General features: G+C 34.5%; 1 protein-coding gene across 1 annotated transcript; it reads left to right on the plus strand.

The window, feature by feature from the left end:
* Nucleotides 1-5,461: 5,461 nt before the first annotated feature.
* On the plus strand, nucleotides 5,462-6,584 carry LOC108910860. The gene is made up of 2 exons (XM_023456422.1): nucleotides 5,462-6,235; nucleotides 6,483-6,584. Exons 1-2 carry the CDS (start codon nucleotides 5,462-5,464, stop codon nucleotides 6,582-6,584), a joined length of 876 nt encoding a protein of 291 aa, XP_023312190.1.
* The last annotated feature ends 9,755 nt before the right edge of the window (nucleotides 6,585-16,339 follow it).

Here is a 16,339-nt window from a genome sequence, read left to right on the forward strand (position 1 = left end):
GGTTGTTAGCCGGATGTTAGCCGTTGTTAGCCGGTTGTTAGCTGGATGTTAGCCAGATGTTAGCCGTTGTTAGCCGGTTGTTAGCCGTTGGTAGCCGGTTGTTAGCCGGTTGTTAGCCGGTTGTTAGCCAGTTGTTGGCCGGTTGTTAGCCGTTGGTAGCCGGTTGTTAGCCGGTTGTTAGCCGTTGTTAGCCGGTTGTTAGCCGGATGTTAGCCGTTGGTAGCCGGTTGTTAGCCGTTGGTAGCCGTTTGTTTTATGTCACGTTCAACTGAATATATAGCATACCTTATAGGTATAGCTCATTTGATGTTTAGCATCCAACATGTTTAAATGTAAAATCTGTAGTGCTGCGTTTACCTGTCACAGCAGCTTAAGTCGTCATACGAACAGGCATAAAGATAAAAAAATTGAGTGTAATTTATGCAACGACCGTTTTACAAGGAAAGATAGCTTGAACGCTCACATAACGACCGTTCATAAAGATAAACAGTAGTTAAACAGTGGGCACTTTGGACCACTTCAAGGTCACCACCGGGCTGCCGCCATCCGAAGCTAGCACCAGGTCTCCAGCAGCAACTCCATGGTCACGCTGAAGAAGTGTTAGTAGGGTGCGAGGGTGGGGGATCTGGATTGCAAAAGTAGAAGCCGGGGTCCGTCATCGGCAATGACCACCAGGAGGCCGGTATCGAGGAGCGTGACGTCAGAGGCGGCACCAGGTGCGTGCATGAGCAGCGGCGGGGCGCAGCGGGGTGCAGGCGCGTGGGGCGGCGGCGGGGTGCCGGCGTGTGGGGTAACAGCGGGATGCCTGCGTTATAGGGGGGAGCAGGCGGCCGGATACGGCCTACGATGCTGGAAGCCGGTAGCGGGCTGCAGGGGGCGGCGGCGGCAGCGGTGACGACCTCTTGGTATTAATCTTTTTGTTATAATGTAGAAAATATAAGAAACGAGCGCGCGCTAGATAACAACAACATGATGATGTAACTTTCCTGGAATGTGGCCACAGCTGTGTATGACTAATACCAGATAAGATGGTAATATAAACAAAGCGGAGGCTTCAGATAAAAATCGACTAAAAGTACTCATGGTAAAAATATCATTTAAAAAATAAATCCCATGTCAAATCAACACATATGAGTTGTCCAGTTTTAGCGTTTGCTTTGATACCCCCTCTTGGATGCATAAAAGTTTTATTTTTTAATACACTAAACATATTTCTCCGACTTCATATGAGAACGTGACTATAAAGTAAACAAATTTTGATCATATAGTTATTATCGCATAAAATAATATTACGCCGACAATCGAATATTTACGTATAAATATCAGTTGGGAAAGGTTAGTTTATGCTATTATTAGAGTATGCATATACAGGGTGTCCACCGAAAGGTGTTTTAAATGAATTTTACATTTGAATTATTTGGAAAAAATTATAACAGCTATTTTTTATTGTAGAGGTTGGCATGACTCACGTTCTTGGAAAACAATGATGACGTCATCACCATTTCTGGCACAGGTGTTGTTTTTATTACAGTTATGTAAACAAATGTATGATTTATTACCTTTTTCTTGGAATTTTGTCGGGCTCTTAAGCAGTTATGTAAACAAACTTCAAAGGCGGTATGCGCCATAATTTTTTCTCGGAGATATAATATATAGATGTATTTCTTGGAAAATACGTGACCAAAGCGTTGTTTATATTACTGTTATGTAAACAAATACATGATTTATTACCCTTTTCTTGGAATTTTGTCTGGCTTTTAAACCAGTTTCACCCTGTAGCTGTGGTCCTAGCGTGGGAACTTGTAGATAAGCGGCTGATGAAATATTTCATAATATTGCATAATGTTGTGCAATGGCTTTATCTGTCCAGCGTTTCAGAGGCTTTTGATGCAAAACTGGATATAACCGGAAATAACCGGTTATAACCGGAAATAGCCGAACGCGTCGACTATAAAAGCCTGTGGACTCGTGAAAAGGTCTCATTTGCTTTCGAAATTTGTTCGAGTGCACGTGATTGTTTTGTTTGCTTTTCAAAGTCGTGTTAAACTTTTTTTATTGAAATACAAAATGTCAGTTGCCGAGACCGTGTGTGATGTCAGCTGTAAAATTATTAAACTGACCAAAAAATCGTTGACTCTGTTGAAGACCGATGACGAGATCAACAGACACATCAAAATTATAAATAAAAATATCGGTGTATTAAACGAGGCCATCAAAATTAAAATTCACAAGATTGATAAGAACGAGAATATATTCCGTTTGGAAAACAATTTGGCGGTGCTGAAATATTATCGTGAACAGCTAAAACAACTGAAAATTAAAAATAAAGTGTCCGGAGGTTCGGTAGTGCGTCCCAACAAGAAGAATTTGGTGTGGCAAGATGTGAAATCGTGCTTCAAGAGTCGTGTGCGGTCGGGAATCATCGTGAACGTTAGTCTCAAGGAACCTAAACAGTTTCTAAAAAAATCATTTCGTAGTTTTTCCATAAAAGCGAAAAATGCATTAAAAGACTCGTTAATTAAAGTAAATTTAGTTTTTGAAGGAAATTTCATGAAATTAAATGACGGGGAAGTAGATTTAAAATCATTCGGGACAAAAAACGAAATTATTGACCGCAGTACAAATATAAAACAGTGGTGGGAAGACAATGTTGTTCAACCTATACTACACAAACTAGAAAACTTTGAACATCGTAATAGCAGCTGGACTTTGTTGGAAATTATCGGGTTACGTGTAAATATAAATAATTATTCACCGATTACCGTGGGCTCGTCAACGTACGTCGAAATGCCCGAGTTTATTAAAAGAAAAAAATGTGTTAACGTAAAAAATAATGATGAATATTGTGTTTTATGGAGCATAGTCTCTGCTCTACATCCAGCTAAAGCACATGCAGTTAGAAGTTGGTCATATCCCGATTTTCGTGACATATTAAAATTTGACGGCATAGAATTTCCAATAACAATAAAACAAATCCCAAAATTAGAGCGTCTAAATAACTTGGCAATTAATGTGTACGGCATTGATAAGAAGGAAGTCCTACCGGTATGCTTGAGTAAAAGCGATAGCAAACTAGTTATAAATTTACTAATGGTCCCGGCAAATTCGGTTCAAGATAGCGACAACGATGACGATGAAACACCTGTTTATCACTTTACGTGGATAAAAAACATGTCACGCTTATTATTCAAACAAATATCTAAACACCACGGTCAACAACATATTTGCAATCGTTGTCTCAATCATTTCACAGAGCAGCGTCTTTTAGATGATCATTTAATATATTGCAATTATAGAACAAATACTTGCAAAGTAGAGCTACCGAGTGAGCAAGAAAAATGTTTACAATTTAAAAATTATCGTTTTAAAGAGAGGGTATAGTTCATCGTTTATACAGATGCAGATTTTGAATGCATTTTGGAACCGTGTGACGAGAACACTGATCTAAATTTAAACACTCAAAATGTACAAAACATACCGCGTTTAGTGTCGCCTATTATATTAAATGTTCATATGACGATAGTCTCTCGTGTTTTAAATTGTATCGGGGTAGTGATTGCCAGGAGTGGTTCGTCCGGGAACTTGAACATATTGCCGACGAGAGGAATAACATCCTATCTCACCCAAAGCCCATGGAGCCTTTGACTGCCGCGCAAAAATTCGAACATGACAACGCGAAATTGTGTCACATTTGCGAAAAACCGTTTACCAGTTTCGATATCAAAATTATGAATCATTCNCATGTTAGAACTTGCAGTGTTATAGCCTGTAGAAATGACAGTCCCGTTTTCAGTATTTTCTTTATAAACACAATTTTCTGTGCATAGGAATTTGATGCGTTATTAAAAAATTATGCAGGACGCACGTGGCCATTACTACTTTATCGATGTTTTGTACGTCTAAATTAATTCTGGTATGATATATTCGAAATCGTGAAGCCATTATATCGAAAGCGTTCTCCACAATATGTCTCGCACGAGACAAACGATAATTAAAAATTTTTTAATCGTGTATCCAAATCCGTTTGTCGAAATGGCTTTAGCATATTGGGTCCTAATGGAAATGCATCATCGGAAGCAAAGGCACATGGGAGACATTTAGAGCTATTGGCAACATCTTCTGGTCTTGGGATTTTTAATGTTTTACATTGCATTTTTTCGAAAAACTTAGTATTCTGTAATACACCCCCATCGGAAATTTGTCCATTTGTACCTACATCAGCTAATATGAATGGGTATCTGGCATCCACTACTGCCAAGAGGACTATGCTGTGGCGATTTTTATAACTGAAATAATACGATCCACAGCCAGCAGGTGTAACTATGTCAACGTGTTTGCCATCAATGGCCCCTAAGCAATGCGGAAAATTCCATTGCTTTTCAAAGAGACGCGCTATTTCTTTCCATTCGTCAAAGGAGTCAGGAAACTGAAAAAAAATGTACAGGTGAGTCAAAGTAAAGTAAAACGGATAGTATATGAAAAGGGTTAAATTTGTATGGTAATATAATCAGAACCTAATATTAATTTATTGTTTCAGGATAATGGTGCAGAATATAATGTAGGCGATTCTGAAGAAAATGCTACAGATGGTTCTACATCTAGGATGCAAGAACGTTCTCAAACAACACACACAAGCAACAAGACCTGCTAAAAAGAAAAGTGGACAAGAGGCGTTAACCACTGACGTGTTACTTTCGGTGAGAGACCATTTCAAGCGTCCTGCACCCGATCAGCCACCTTATTTTGCCACTTATACTGACATATAAAGTAAATATTTTGAAAATATGTTTTTATTTACGAGTACCTACAATTGTAGGATTTCTTAATAAATAACTTACCCGAACAAAGTTCGTCTTATTATACACACCTTCAGATAATCCTTCCGTAAAGTTTTATAAATGGCATCACATGTCTCTGGAATGATTTTGCCTAGAGCTTGCGGTGATATTCTAGTAGAGAATTTGAGGCATTCGTATGTCCTGCCTGTTGCAAGAAATCGTAATGTTGCTGTCAGACGTTCATGTGACGATATAGCTTTTCTCATGACAGTATCCTGCTTCGGAATTAAAGGTGTAACTATTGATAATAGCTTTAGGTAAGTTGTTTCATCCATTCTTAAATAATTGCGATAATCTTTAGGCTCTGCGTTTAATTCTTCTAGAAACTTAACGTGACTGTATTCATGTCTTTGTAATAACCATTCTTTACACCACTTTTGTCGCGATTTTCTTTGTTTTTTCCCTAGGAGGAGAAGAAGACCTACTAACGCTACAGTATCGTCGTAGTCGCGTTGTACGGACATGATTGAAAGCCCAACTGAGAATTGCTTTCAGGTACGCCGCTACGTATATGGACAAAGTCAAGTTCAGGTTAACTTGTCATGTTTACCTGAACAGGTATACCGGAACGTGAGTGGCCGGCTTAAGAGACGAAGATAAATTAACAGACCCTCGCAGAATTGATGCATTCATTAGTGCAGAAATACCATCCGCAATTAGAACCAGAACTATATGAAATAGTAACCTCTTTCATGGTACACGGCCCTTGTGGAGAATTAAACCCAGACTCCGTTTGTATGGTGAATGTCCAATGTTCTAAAAAGTATCCTAAAGAATTCAGTGAACTTACAGCAATATCAGAAAAAGGGCAAGTCTCTTATAAAAGACCAAACAACGGCAGAACTTTAACAGTTCGATCTAATAACATAAACTGTATTTTAGACAATCGTTGGATAGTTCCTTACAATCCCTATATCCTATTAAAGTATAAATGCCATATTAATATAGAGGCTTGCGCTACTACCCAATGCGTTAAATACCTTTATAAATACTTATTTAAAGGTGTAGATCTGGCATTAGTTCGCATTAACGTAGAAAATCAAGCGAATTATAATGAGGTAGAAAACTACTTGAACGCACGGTATATGACTCCTCCGGAGGCCTGTTGGCATATCAATCAATTTGAAACCCATAAAAATACCCACACCGTTTATCGGCTTTGCGTTCATCTACCTACCAGGCAAATGGTTCGTTTCCAACCTGGATTCGAAATACAAGCATTAGAAAATAATGAAATTACCCAACTAACGGCATGGTTTCTGTTAAATCAGAATGACCCCGACGCCCGACAATATCTGTACACCGACATTCCATATCATTACGTATGGAATAGTAGAACTAAACGGTGGACCCGTCGCCAAAGGGGTGCTAACAAAATTGTAACACGAATGTACTCTGTGAGTATACGTAATCAGGAATTATATTACTTACGTTTGTTACTTTTACATGTTCCTGGAGCAATCTCCTACGAAGAGTTACGTACACTAAACGGGGTCATTTACGACACCTTTAAAGAAGCCTGCCAGCACAGAAATTTATTGGCAGATGACGTTGAGTGGAAACGAACTCTGAGAGAAGCTTGCTCTAGAGATATGCCATATCAATTGAGAAGCATGTTCGCTTTCATATTAGTTTTTTGTGAAGTTTCAGATGCTCCGGCGCTTTGGGANGTTTGACATTTCGAAAATCGCTCTCAGAGTCATATACAGAACTTTAATTTTGATTCCACTCATAAATATAGATTAAAGGTATGCTGAATTTTAATTATAGTCTTAGTTAAATACAAGGTTTTTATTTATAAGTGCAACGATAAATTGTTCTCCGATAAATCTATCTGTCAAAATCATGATTGTTTAAATTTCCCTAAACCATTGCTTCTATCTGGTGAAAATCTTTACAGAATTGTACTAGGTGATACATTTTAATTTTCTAGTATATATTCTTGCATTTATTAAATTATTTAATTGAAAATTTTATATTATTAACTTTATTTTGACATGGATTTTATCCTGTAGCGATTTTGCATTTTTATGTATAAAACTTATGCTATATGCTAATTTATATTTTTCATTTCACAAATATTTAGTGTAACACATCCCTGTTGTTAGAGTTCTATATTTCTACATTATAATTTTGAGAATTTTACTATATTGAGTACTTGGTTATCGTTATTGGCCCAGATATCATAACAATATATATATATATTGTAACAAATTGGAAATACACAAAAAAATTATCACAATGGAAATATTACCTGACCGAACATTAGATCAAAAATAAAATTAATTAAAATATAGCAGACAATAAAATAGCATAAAATTGTTAATACAAAGACTCTGAATATAAAATAAGTATCAAATAAGAATATCATATAGTATAAAGGAGATAATTTTAAATTTAACTCATAAGTGCAAAAATAATTTGAAAAAAAAAANGATAAATCTATCTGTCAAAATCATGATTGTTTAAATTTCCCTAGACCAGTGCTTCTATCTGGTGAAAATCTTTACAAAATTGTACTATGTGATACATTTTAATTTTCTAGTATATATTTTTGCATTTATTAAACTATTTAATTGAAAATTTTATATTATTAACTTTATTTTGACATATGGATTTTATCCTGTAGCGATTATGCATTTTTATATATAAAACTTATGCTATATGCTAAATTATATTTTTCATTTTACAAATATTTAGTGTAACACATCCCTGTTGTTAGAGTTCTATATTTCTACATTATAATTTTGAGAATTTTACTATATTAAGTACTTGGTTATCGTTACTGGCCCAGATATCATAAAAATATTAAGGCAAGTTGCTTGAGTACTTGAAAATTTAGATAAACATAACATATTGAATATATAAATTCAGTGTATAAGTTGTTAAACAAAACGAATCTGCCCTGAAAGTCAGTAAAGGTGTCGCACGTTACAAAATCCATTACGAAAAACTTGAAAATGACCTTGGCTTGCCAGAATCCCTTTTATTTTTCAAGATAGAGGTGGATATTCGTTGCAACAAATCAGACAATTACAGAACCTACCTTCCATGAAAGATTTTTGTGATTTTGGGAATCTACAAGTTTCAATTTTAGAATAAATTGCTCGAGTTTTCAGTGGCAAACGAAAATTTTGTTTTTCATTTGTAATTATATGTATATAAAGTATAATTCCACAAAAATATATTACTTTTATTGCAATAAAATTTAATAACATTGCCCTGTTGTAATAGAAAGTATTTACAATTCTTTATAGAAATTACTCTAAAAAAATTTTTGAATAATTAAAAGATATCACCACCATACATAGCAATCTATATTATAAACGGCAATACGGGTTGTAGTATCAGAAATAGGCTAAATCTATGGTCGAGCTGTGTGCCGCTCTAAGCTCACGATACGCAATGCTACTGACTGCCATAAAAACATGTGCCATACACTCGACCAAGCGTCAAACTCACACACGTACAAACGACAATAAAATGCACGGCTAACATCCCTTAGCAAAAAACCTGGATTGTTCATAGGCACGTTAGGCCGACAGGGCAGGCATTGGGGTGCTAGATGTGTATGGAATAAATTGATCGATGCAAAGGTCCAGATTAGAGACAGATATGTTGTACAATAACGCGGGTAGTGAAATTACCAAAATGTGAAGTAGTTGATGCTTCGCAATCATCAATAAAAATAGCATCTATTAAAAACATCGACTATTGTAGATATACACCTGTGACCGATCACCGGAGACGATTAACCCTTATGATTTAGTAATTATTATTTTGTTAACTTTTGCTGGTACTTACTATTACGTACTATGCCTATATATTTTATAGTAAGTTCCATGTGAAATGTTTACTGTAGAAAAATCTTTTTTGTTTCAAACTATTATGCAAATACTTATACATTATTGTTATGCTCTGTTATCGGTGTTTGTTGTTTTGATTTATTTGGATTGGGAATGTTTGAATTTTAATTTGACTGTTATTATTTGAATATTATTATTTGGGCATCTTATAATATTTTTTTTTATTTAAATTTAATATATAATTTGTTGTAATTAATTTTGTACTGTGTAGAACTGACTGAACTACAGGGTCTGGTTTCCTTTAATTCTTGTCTGATTTCACTTAAAAGTAGTTTAAAATGAAAGATAAATTTAAAGTTTCACAAATATGGATATTATTTTCGAATGTACCTTTATAATTGACAAATTTTCATATTTAATCTAAATAACATAATTACATTAAATTCCCCCATTTTTTGTATCAATAATTGCAATGTTATGACTTGAGATTTTTTTTATGTCGACTTATTAAGTTTTATTTTTTTCAAAAATGAAATTTGATTTTATGTATTATACGTAGTATGCGGTAATTTTGAAATTTAATGTGTTAATATTTAGCCAAATAGATCGTTGGACAACTCACAATTCTCTTTGTCGTTGCGCCGGTTTCATGCTCGAACTCTGGATTGATGATGCTGGTCACATGTATCGCTGCATCGTCGTCTAGAAACTCGTACGTGACTTGCAGAACACTGTGCTGTTACTACTTTACTACACTTTATAATTTTACCAATTTGATTAATTTCACAATATTTGCTTGTTCAAAATAGTGTGGAAACTTTAGGTTCACTATTCGTTGTGATAAAAAACTTTTATGGATTTCAGCCAATATATGAACATTGATTGCTTATGACATTTGACATTTCTTGTGGTGACTGATGTTTCACGTTTCAGATGACTGGATAGGTAATTTTCACAAACTTGTTGATCTTTTCATGTTCACTTGTTTTTTCAGGTACCAAAATAACAATGTTTCTGTCTTGGAAACTTATTGAAGACTGGGTACTTCGAGCTCGATTTTTAATTTTATTGAACTAGAAACAAATGAAGTGTTGCCATGGATATGTCAAACTGAAGTTTTTCTAGAAAATTTTATTAGTATTTAATATGATTATGTGCATCCTAATAAAATGGAAGTGAATATATTCAACAAAATTGTAGTTAAATACAATACTTTAGATACAATTTGCCGGTAATGTGTGCCATAAACTATAATTTCTATATAAATTATGGTTAATGTAAATTTTCAATATTTTTTTCTGTGTAGATTTATTATAAAATTAAACAAATTGTGATATCAATTATATTACTCTATTTATGTTTGCTAATGTATTAGATCATATTCTTAACAAAGCAAACAAAATAGTGAGCAGCTGGAGAAGCTGTGTTTCTTTCACATGATAAAACTGTTGAAAAATTCACACATTGATATTACGAATACAATAGAGAAATTTATTACTGATATTAGCATAAGTGATGATAGTGATAGTGAATCTGAATCGAATGAATACATTTTTATATCTATTGTCCATGAATCTGCTTTATCCATCGGATGCGTTTTCGTGCACATCATCGTTCAGACATATCAGTGCAATTTCCGACTTCCTTGCCTTGTGTTTACGTGCAGCAGACTGGAAGCTGCGGCAACCGATGATAAACAATAGTTGCGGAGATGTAATTATTAACAGTACTGCAATCTTAACGGCGTGATCTATGTAATATCAGCGGAGTGCATCTATTTGAGCGTTGCGGTTTGGAATATCACCGTATCCTCCCGCTGTCGCTTTGGCAATTGCAATTACCGAATCGTTTGATGTTTATTAGATAAGAGTGGATGGATTTGATCATGTAGTATCATGTATTTATTAAATTTATGGGGGTGTAATATCCTTACATCAAATTGTCTTAGAGAACAGTCAGTGGGACACAAGACAACTAATGATATTTACTGAAAAAGTGTAAGGAACGAAATTAATAAAATCCGACTTTATACGCTGTTTAGATAGGAAACTCTTTATTGTCCACAGCTGTACATATTAAAATATAAGAAATACGGAAGAAATAGTAAATAAAAAAGTTAATAATTCGAATTATTATTATATTAAAATATATAAGGAACGAAATTAATAAAATCCGACTTTATACGCTGTTTAGATAGGAAACTCTTTATTGTCCACAGCTGTACATATTAAAATATAAGAAATACGGAAGAAATAGTAAATAAAAAAGTTAATAATTCGAATTATTATTATATTAAAATATAAGAAATACGGAAGAAATAGTAAATAAAAAAGGTAATAATTCAAAAATTTTTGTCACTAAAATGAAAATTTTTAGCAGTACCTAATTATGCATAAACATATCGAGCTACCAGAACATATTATATATAACTCAACCTTTTAATTGGGGATCAAGGGAGGATAGTTGTTAAAGTTTTAGATCGTGCGCAATTACGTCATACTACACCCTCATTTTCTCCAATTACCCAAACTAATAAGTCAACATTGATCTCGGCAACTTTAGTGCTGAAATTAAATCCCAGAACTAGGGCATAATAGCGGGATAAGGTTAGGAAGTCATCCATAAAAACTTAAATCCCCTAGTTATTAGTTAGCTCCACCAGATTTAACTTTATGGTTATTGCTAAATTTTTTTCTTTGGCTGGAGGTTTACACAAAAGTATTATAACACTTTTGCTAGCACTTTATTCCTATTCCAGGTTAATCAAATTCATTTCAGAAATTTTAAATAAAATTCGGAATCAGTTCAGTTTTAAAAAATTTCTCTTGTGTTACAGTTAGAGTAAACATTCGTATTTTCCCCCATACAACATCAGTTTACCTCAAAAATTAAAAAAATTCAAACTGGCCATCCAACCTATCTCTAGTAAAATTTTTCGCTGAATCAGAAAATATTAAAAAGAAAAATATCTAACTTATGGATTCTCTCCCACACATCCTCAATTCCCCAAAAAATTCCCTCATCTCTCCCCCAAAAATTCCATCATCTCCAAACAATTTTTTTGGCATTTTCGGATTCGGCGAATTTTACTAAATATAGGTAGGTAGACCATCCAGTCAGTTTGGATTTTTTTAACTTTTGGGGGGAATTAATGAAAGAAAATGAGACCAATCGTTGCGGATTATTTTTTATATTGAAGTACAAGTATTCAACTATAACATGTGTAAATTTCAGCCGTTAATATTAATACATTTTTCTCGGCCATTGTTGGTCGTAGGACAGAATTTTTTTTTTAAATTCGTGAAAAAATGTCAACTTTCGAATGGCAGTTTCGACATTTTGAGACGAATTGAAATCCAAAAGTTAATCAAAGTTTTATGACTAAAAAAAACTATTTTTCGATCGTTTTTTGCGATATTTGAAGTCGATTTCAGGCTCGCGCAATATTTGNTTTTTCAATATTGAAAAAATCATTTTATTTTGATCACCAAGAGGTATCCTTTCACCAAGTTTCATAAAAAATATTTATTTTTGAAAGAGATACAGCTATTTGAAAAAATTGCGTTTTTAGCGTTTTTTTTTGCAATGACTAATTAATTTATTTATCGATCAAAACCGGTTTGGGCTTATTCAATTTGTATTAAAAATTCTTACAACTTTTGTTAGAAACATTTTTTTCTATAATGTTTAGTTTTTTATAAATGGAAAAAATTTTTTTTTGAAAACTTTCGACGCCATTTTGAATTCTACGGAATTTTTTCTAATTTTTATATATTTTCAATTACTGAACTATTTTTTGGCAAAGAAATGAGGTATTTTCGACAATTTGATTGGACTACTACGCATCCTTATGTATTTTGACGTATTATATCCAAATTCGGGGCCAGAATTGCTTCCTCACCCGACATTTTTTTGAAATAACGAAAAATCGTTGTTAAATACACAAAATACGGAAAATCTCTCTTTTGGAAGGATTAGTATTTGGTATAATTGTAAAAACCTACTGAACATGACTGCAAGGCCATATTTGTATGTATTTTGATGCGTTGAATCCGAAACCGAAACCAGAAATGTTCCGTGACACCCCCCCCAGTTTTTTGTTGAAAGACCACCACCCCTAAATATAGAAAGTCTCACCTTAATGTGGTACAGCAGTTGGAAAAATTAAAAAGAGAATGGAAGTTACTGCAGGACCTTAGTATTTTGACGTACTGAAAGCGAATCTCAAGTCGGAATCATTCTATCATCCTTCAGTATTTTTATAACGTGCAAAATAAACTTAGTATCTGGGAAACTCCTTCCTAAAGACACATATAACTTCAGCCATTTGATGCCCACAGTGAGTTGGGAGTACTCGAAGATGTGAATATAGTTTCCAGATAAGTAATGATATTTCTTTTACTCTTTTTTCCTTTTGTAACGAACTCTTTTATCTTCAAACGATCTATGAAATGAATTTCTTTTTATTTTCTGCGTTTCTGGCTCGTTTTTCCTTTTAGCATTCAACAGAAATCTCCATTTCCATGATATCTTGGTGAAACCGTTCACTCTGTTTTTCGCTGTGGTCTCCAAGATTTTCCAGACAGTACCCAAGTCTAAGAAATGCAATTTCAATTGCCAGTGTTGCGAGAAACAACTACTCCGAGGGCTATATGTCCCTACCGGCATTGAATTATACTCGCAACACCTAGGATCGTTCGTCACTTAACCCACCATGCACACGCAAAGACCGATTTCGGACTTATTAGTCCTCATCAGTGTGTCATAGGTGAGACAACCGACGAACGATCCAGCTGTTCTTCGTCGTATCGTCACGACAAGGAAATACATTGTACACGGGAGCGCAAATGGCTCCATCTGTCGTGCTGACTCCCAACTGTGCCATTCAAATGGCTACAGTAGGAAACGACCTGCTATATTGCAGGTACTTGTTGCACGATTGCCACCCACAGAGGACGAAACAATGAGAAATAACTACTCCGAGGGCTATATGCCCTTACTGGCATTGAATTATACTCGCAACACCTAGGATCGTTCGTCAGTAAACCCACCAGGCACAGACCGTTTTCGAACTTATTAGTCATAGGTGAGACAACCGACGAACGATCCAGCTATTTTTCGTCGTATCGTCACGACAAAGAAATACATTGTACGCGGGAGATTTGCACTCCCGGGTTAACTGACGAACGATCTTAGCTGTTGCACTAGGTGTTGCGAGTATAATTCAATGTCAGTAAGGGCATATAGCCCTCGGAGTAGTTGTTTGTCGCAACACTGGCAATTAAAACATTGTCTTCGTCCTCTGTGGGTGGCAGTCGTGCAACAAGAACCTGCAATATAGCAGGTCTCTTCGTACTATAGCTATTTGAATGGTACAGTTGGGAGTCAGCACGACAGATGGAGCCATTTGCGCTCCCGCGTACAATGCAATTTCAGGTTCATCAGGCAACTCAACTGTTTAAAGTTTTCTAATAATTCTGGTAATCCTCGATCTTCTCTTCACCAAGAAATTCTGAGCGTCTTTACTGAAAGTTATTCATGTTGTTCTTTCAGGATCATTAATTTTTATGATAAATTGTAAAGTTTGTAAATACCTTGTATACAATCCTATAGATAGATCAAACCAAAATGTTACAAAGTTTGTTTGCCTTTCTATTTCTCTTTTCTTTCAGAAGACTTCTGCAATTGGATCATAGTTTCATTACTGTATTTATATGCAATTATTTTATTGCTGTTTTATCTTGAACGGATTTAACCCAATTAAAATGTACCTGAAATATGATCATATCTAGTGGAGCAATATAGACCTGACATGCCCAAGCTAATGACAATAGCTCTTTTTCGATCGGGTTTCAGTTCCTGGGCTACAGGTTTATCCTTGGAGATGTCACTTTGGGAAAGTATAGATCTAAGGGTACAGTTACTGGCGTCTGTTGTTTAAATTAAATAATTATGTAACGTTACTGAACTTTAATATTGCAATATATTAGCAATATGTTTGAATTAATAAAAGCTCTAATGAAATCATCTTTATGTACAACGTTCTTGTTCATCTGTATTGTGTAGCACTCTTTTTTTCAGACAACTTGTCAATGTCTACGCCCCTAATTAATCTAGAAATCTACTAAAATCCTCGGTCTTAAAACAATGAGACTAGCCGGCGATATTGGATCTCATTTGAGTCTAATGAAACTGATGATCCGATGTAGCTATGGAATCAGATACAGCTAAAAGTTCATTTGTTTTCTGACCACTCAGCTAGTTCGATCGTTTGCCGCTTGGCCGCTTTCATCGACAATGCGGCGATTTTTTGCATTGTTCTGTTTTTCGCCCATAAATTTGGCCGGCCACAATACTGATTATCTCGCGACGCGCTTGATTGTCGGATCTAAACGATAAGCACTGCTGAATTTAATTTACTAAATAAATTATGTGTGCTGCAGTAATTTTTTTATGGCGAACAAAAATGTCGATGATGTTTTTAGCAGTAATAATCGCTAGGGTGGTAATCTACTGTTAAAACTGGTGAAAATGTAAAAAGCGACACATTTTTATCCCACAAGGAATCGCCACTATCAATATCTCGGAAAGTACTGATCCGATAAATATGAAAATTTGGCAAACTTGTAAAGGGAGTAGGGCCAACACAGCTAAAATATTTAGAACTTTATGGAATTTCCGGTTATACCGGAAGTCGACATTAACTTTCTTATTTTAAATGGGACACCCTATATGTTACTGAATTTTCGGATTCTACGTGAAATTTGAAGGTCACTTTATTAATTATTCCCTGTACCTAGCAGTTATAGATTTTGAGATTTTAATTTTTAAAGAAAAAATTTGACAGATGCAAAAGTACGCGAATATCATGTTTTCCATAAAAAAATGTGAAGTACAACGAACGACACTGGTGTCCAGATCGAACTGGAATTTGTAAGTAATAACGGAGGTCGTGACAGTAAACATTTTGTTAATTTCGAAAGGAATTCAATTATTGGCTTTAATGATGTAGCTAAAATTACATTTTTTTATTTCGATGTCCCTTTTATCTCGGAAACAGTTGATTAACCGGCATGAGTTTCGTTTTTTTCGTCAATTTCTGAAGTCCCATGAAATTTAATAACATTTTTAACCATTACAAAAATGCACGCTATACACTGAGAGAACAACTTTGATTGAATATAGTAAGTTAGCATCAATGCAATACAGTCGCAAAGAAATTTTAGTCAATTATGATTAAATAAATTAAATGCGTTAAAGTGTGGTAATAATACTAAAGAAGGTATATTATATTTTAAACTGATATATTTAATAAATTATTAATAGTATGAATTAATTATTATACTTTCAACAAGCAGCAGCCACAAAACAAGAGAAATTTGTACAAAACATAGACCTTTTTTTAAGTCGGGGTAAATTACGATTAGTGAGCGATTACCTCTAACCAAGGGCGTAGCCAGGATTTTTTTTACGTGAGGGGAACGCCAAAATAAGTATTATAAACTGCTTATGGTTTTATTTAAACATTTGAAAACGTTAAAACTAATTGGTTGCAATGATTGCTTAAAATTAACATGTTTCCAAAAATTAATAAATTAAAATTTATTTATCTTAAATTAAATTCATAATTTTTTTGTTTCAGTTAAAAAATAATATTTTTAAAGTATTATTTTTTATTTCTTAAGTGCAATCCTT

This window comes from Anoplophora glabripennis, unplaced genomic scaffold (genome assembly GCF_000390285.2).
Source record: "Anoplophora glabripennis isolate ALB-LARVAE unplaced genomic scaffold, Agla_2.0 scaffold1490, whole genome shotgun sequence".
Classification (NCBI taxonomy): Eukaryota; Metazoa; Arthropoda; class Insecta; order Coleoptera; family Cerambycidae; genus Anoplophora; species Anoplophora glabripennis.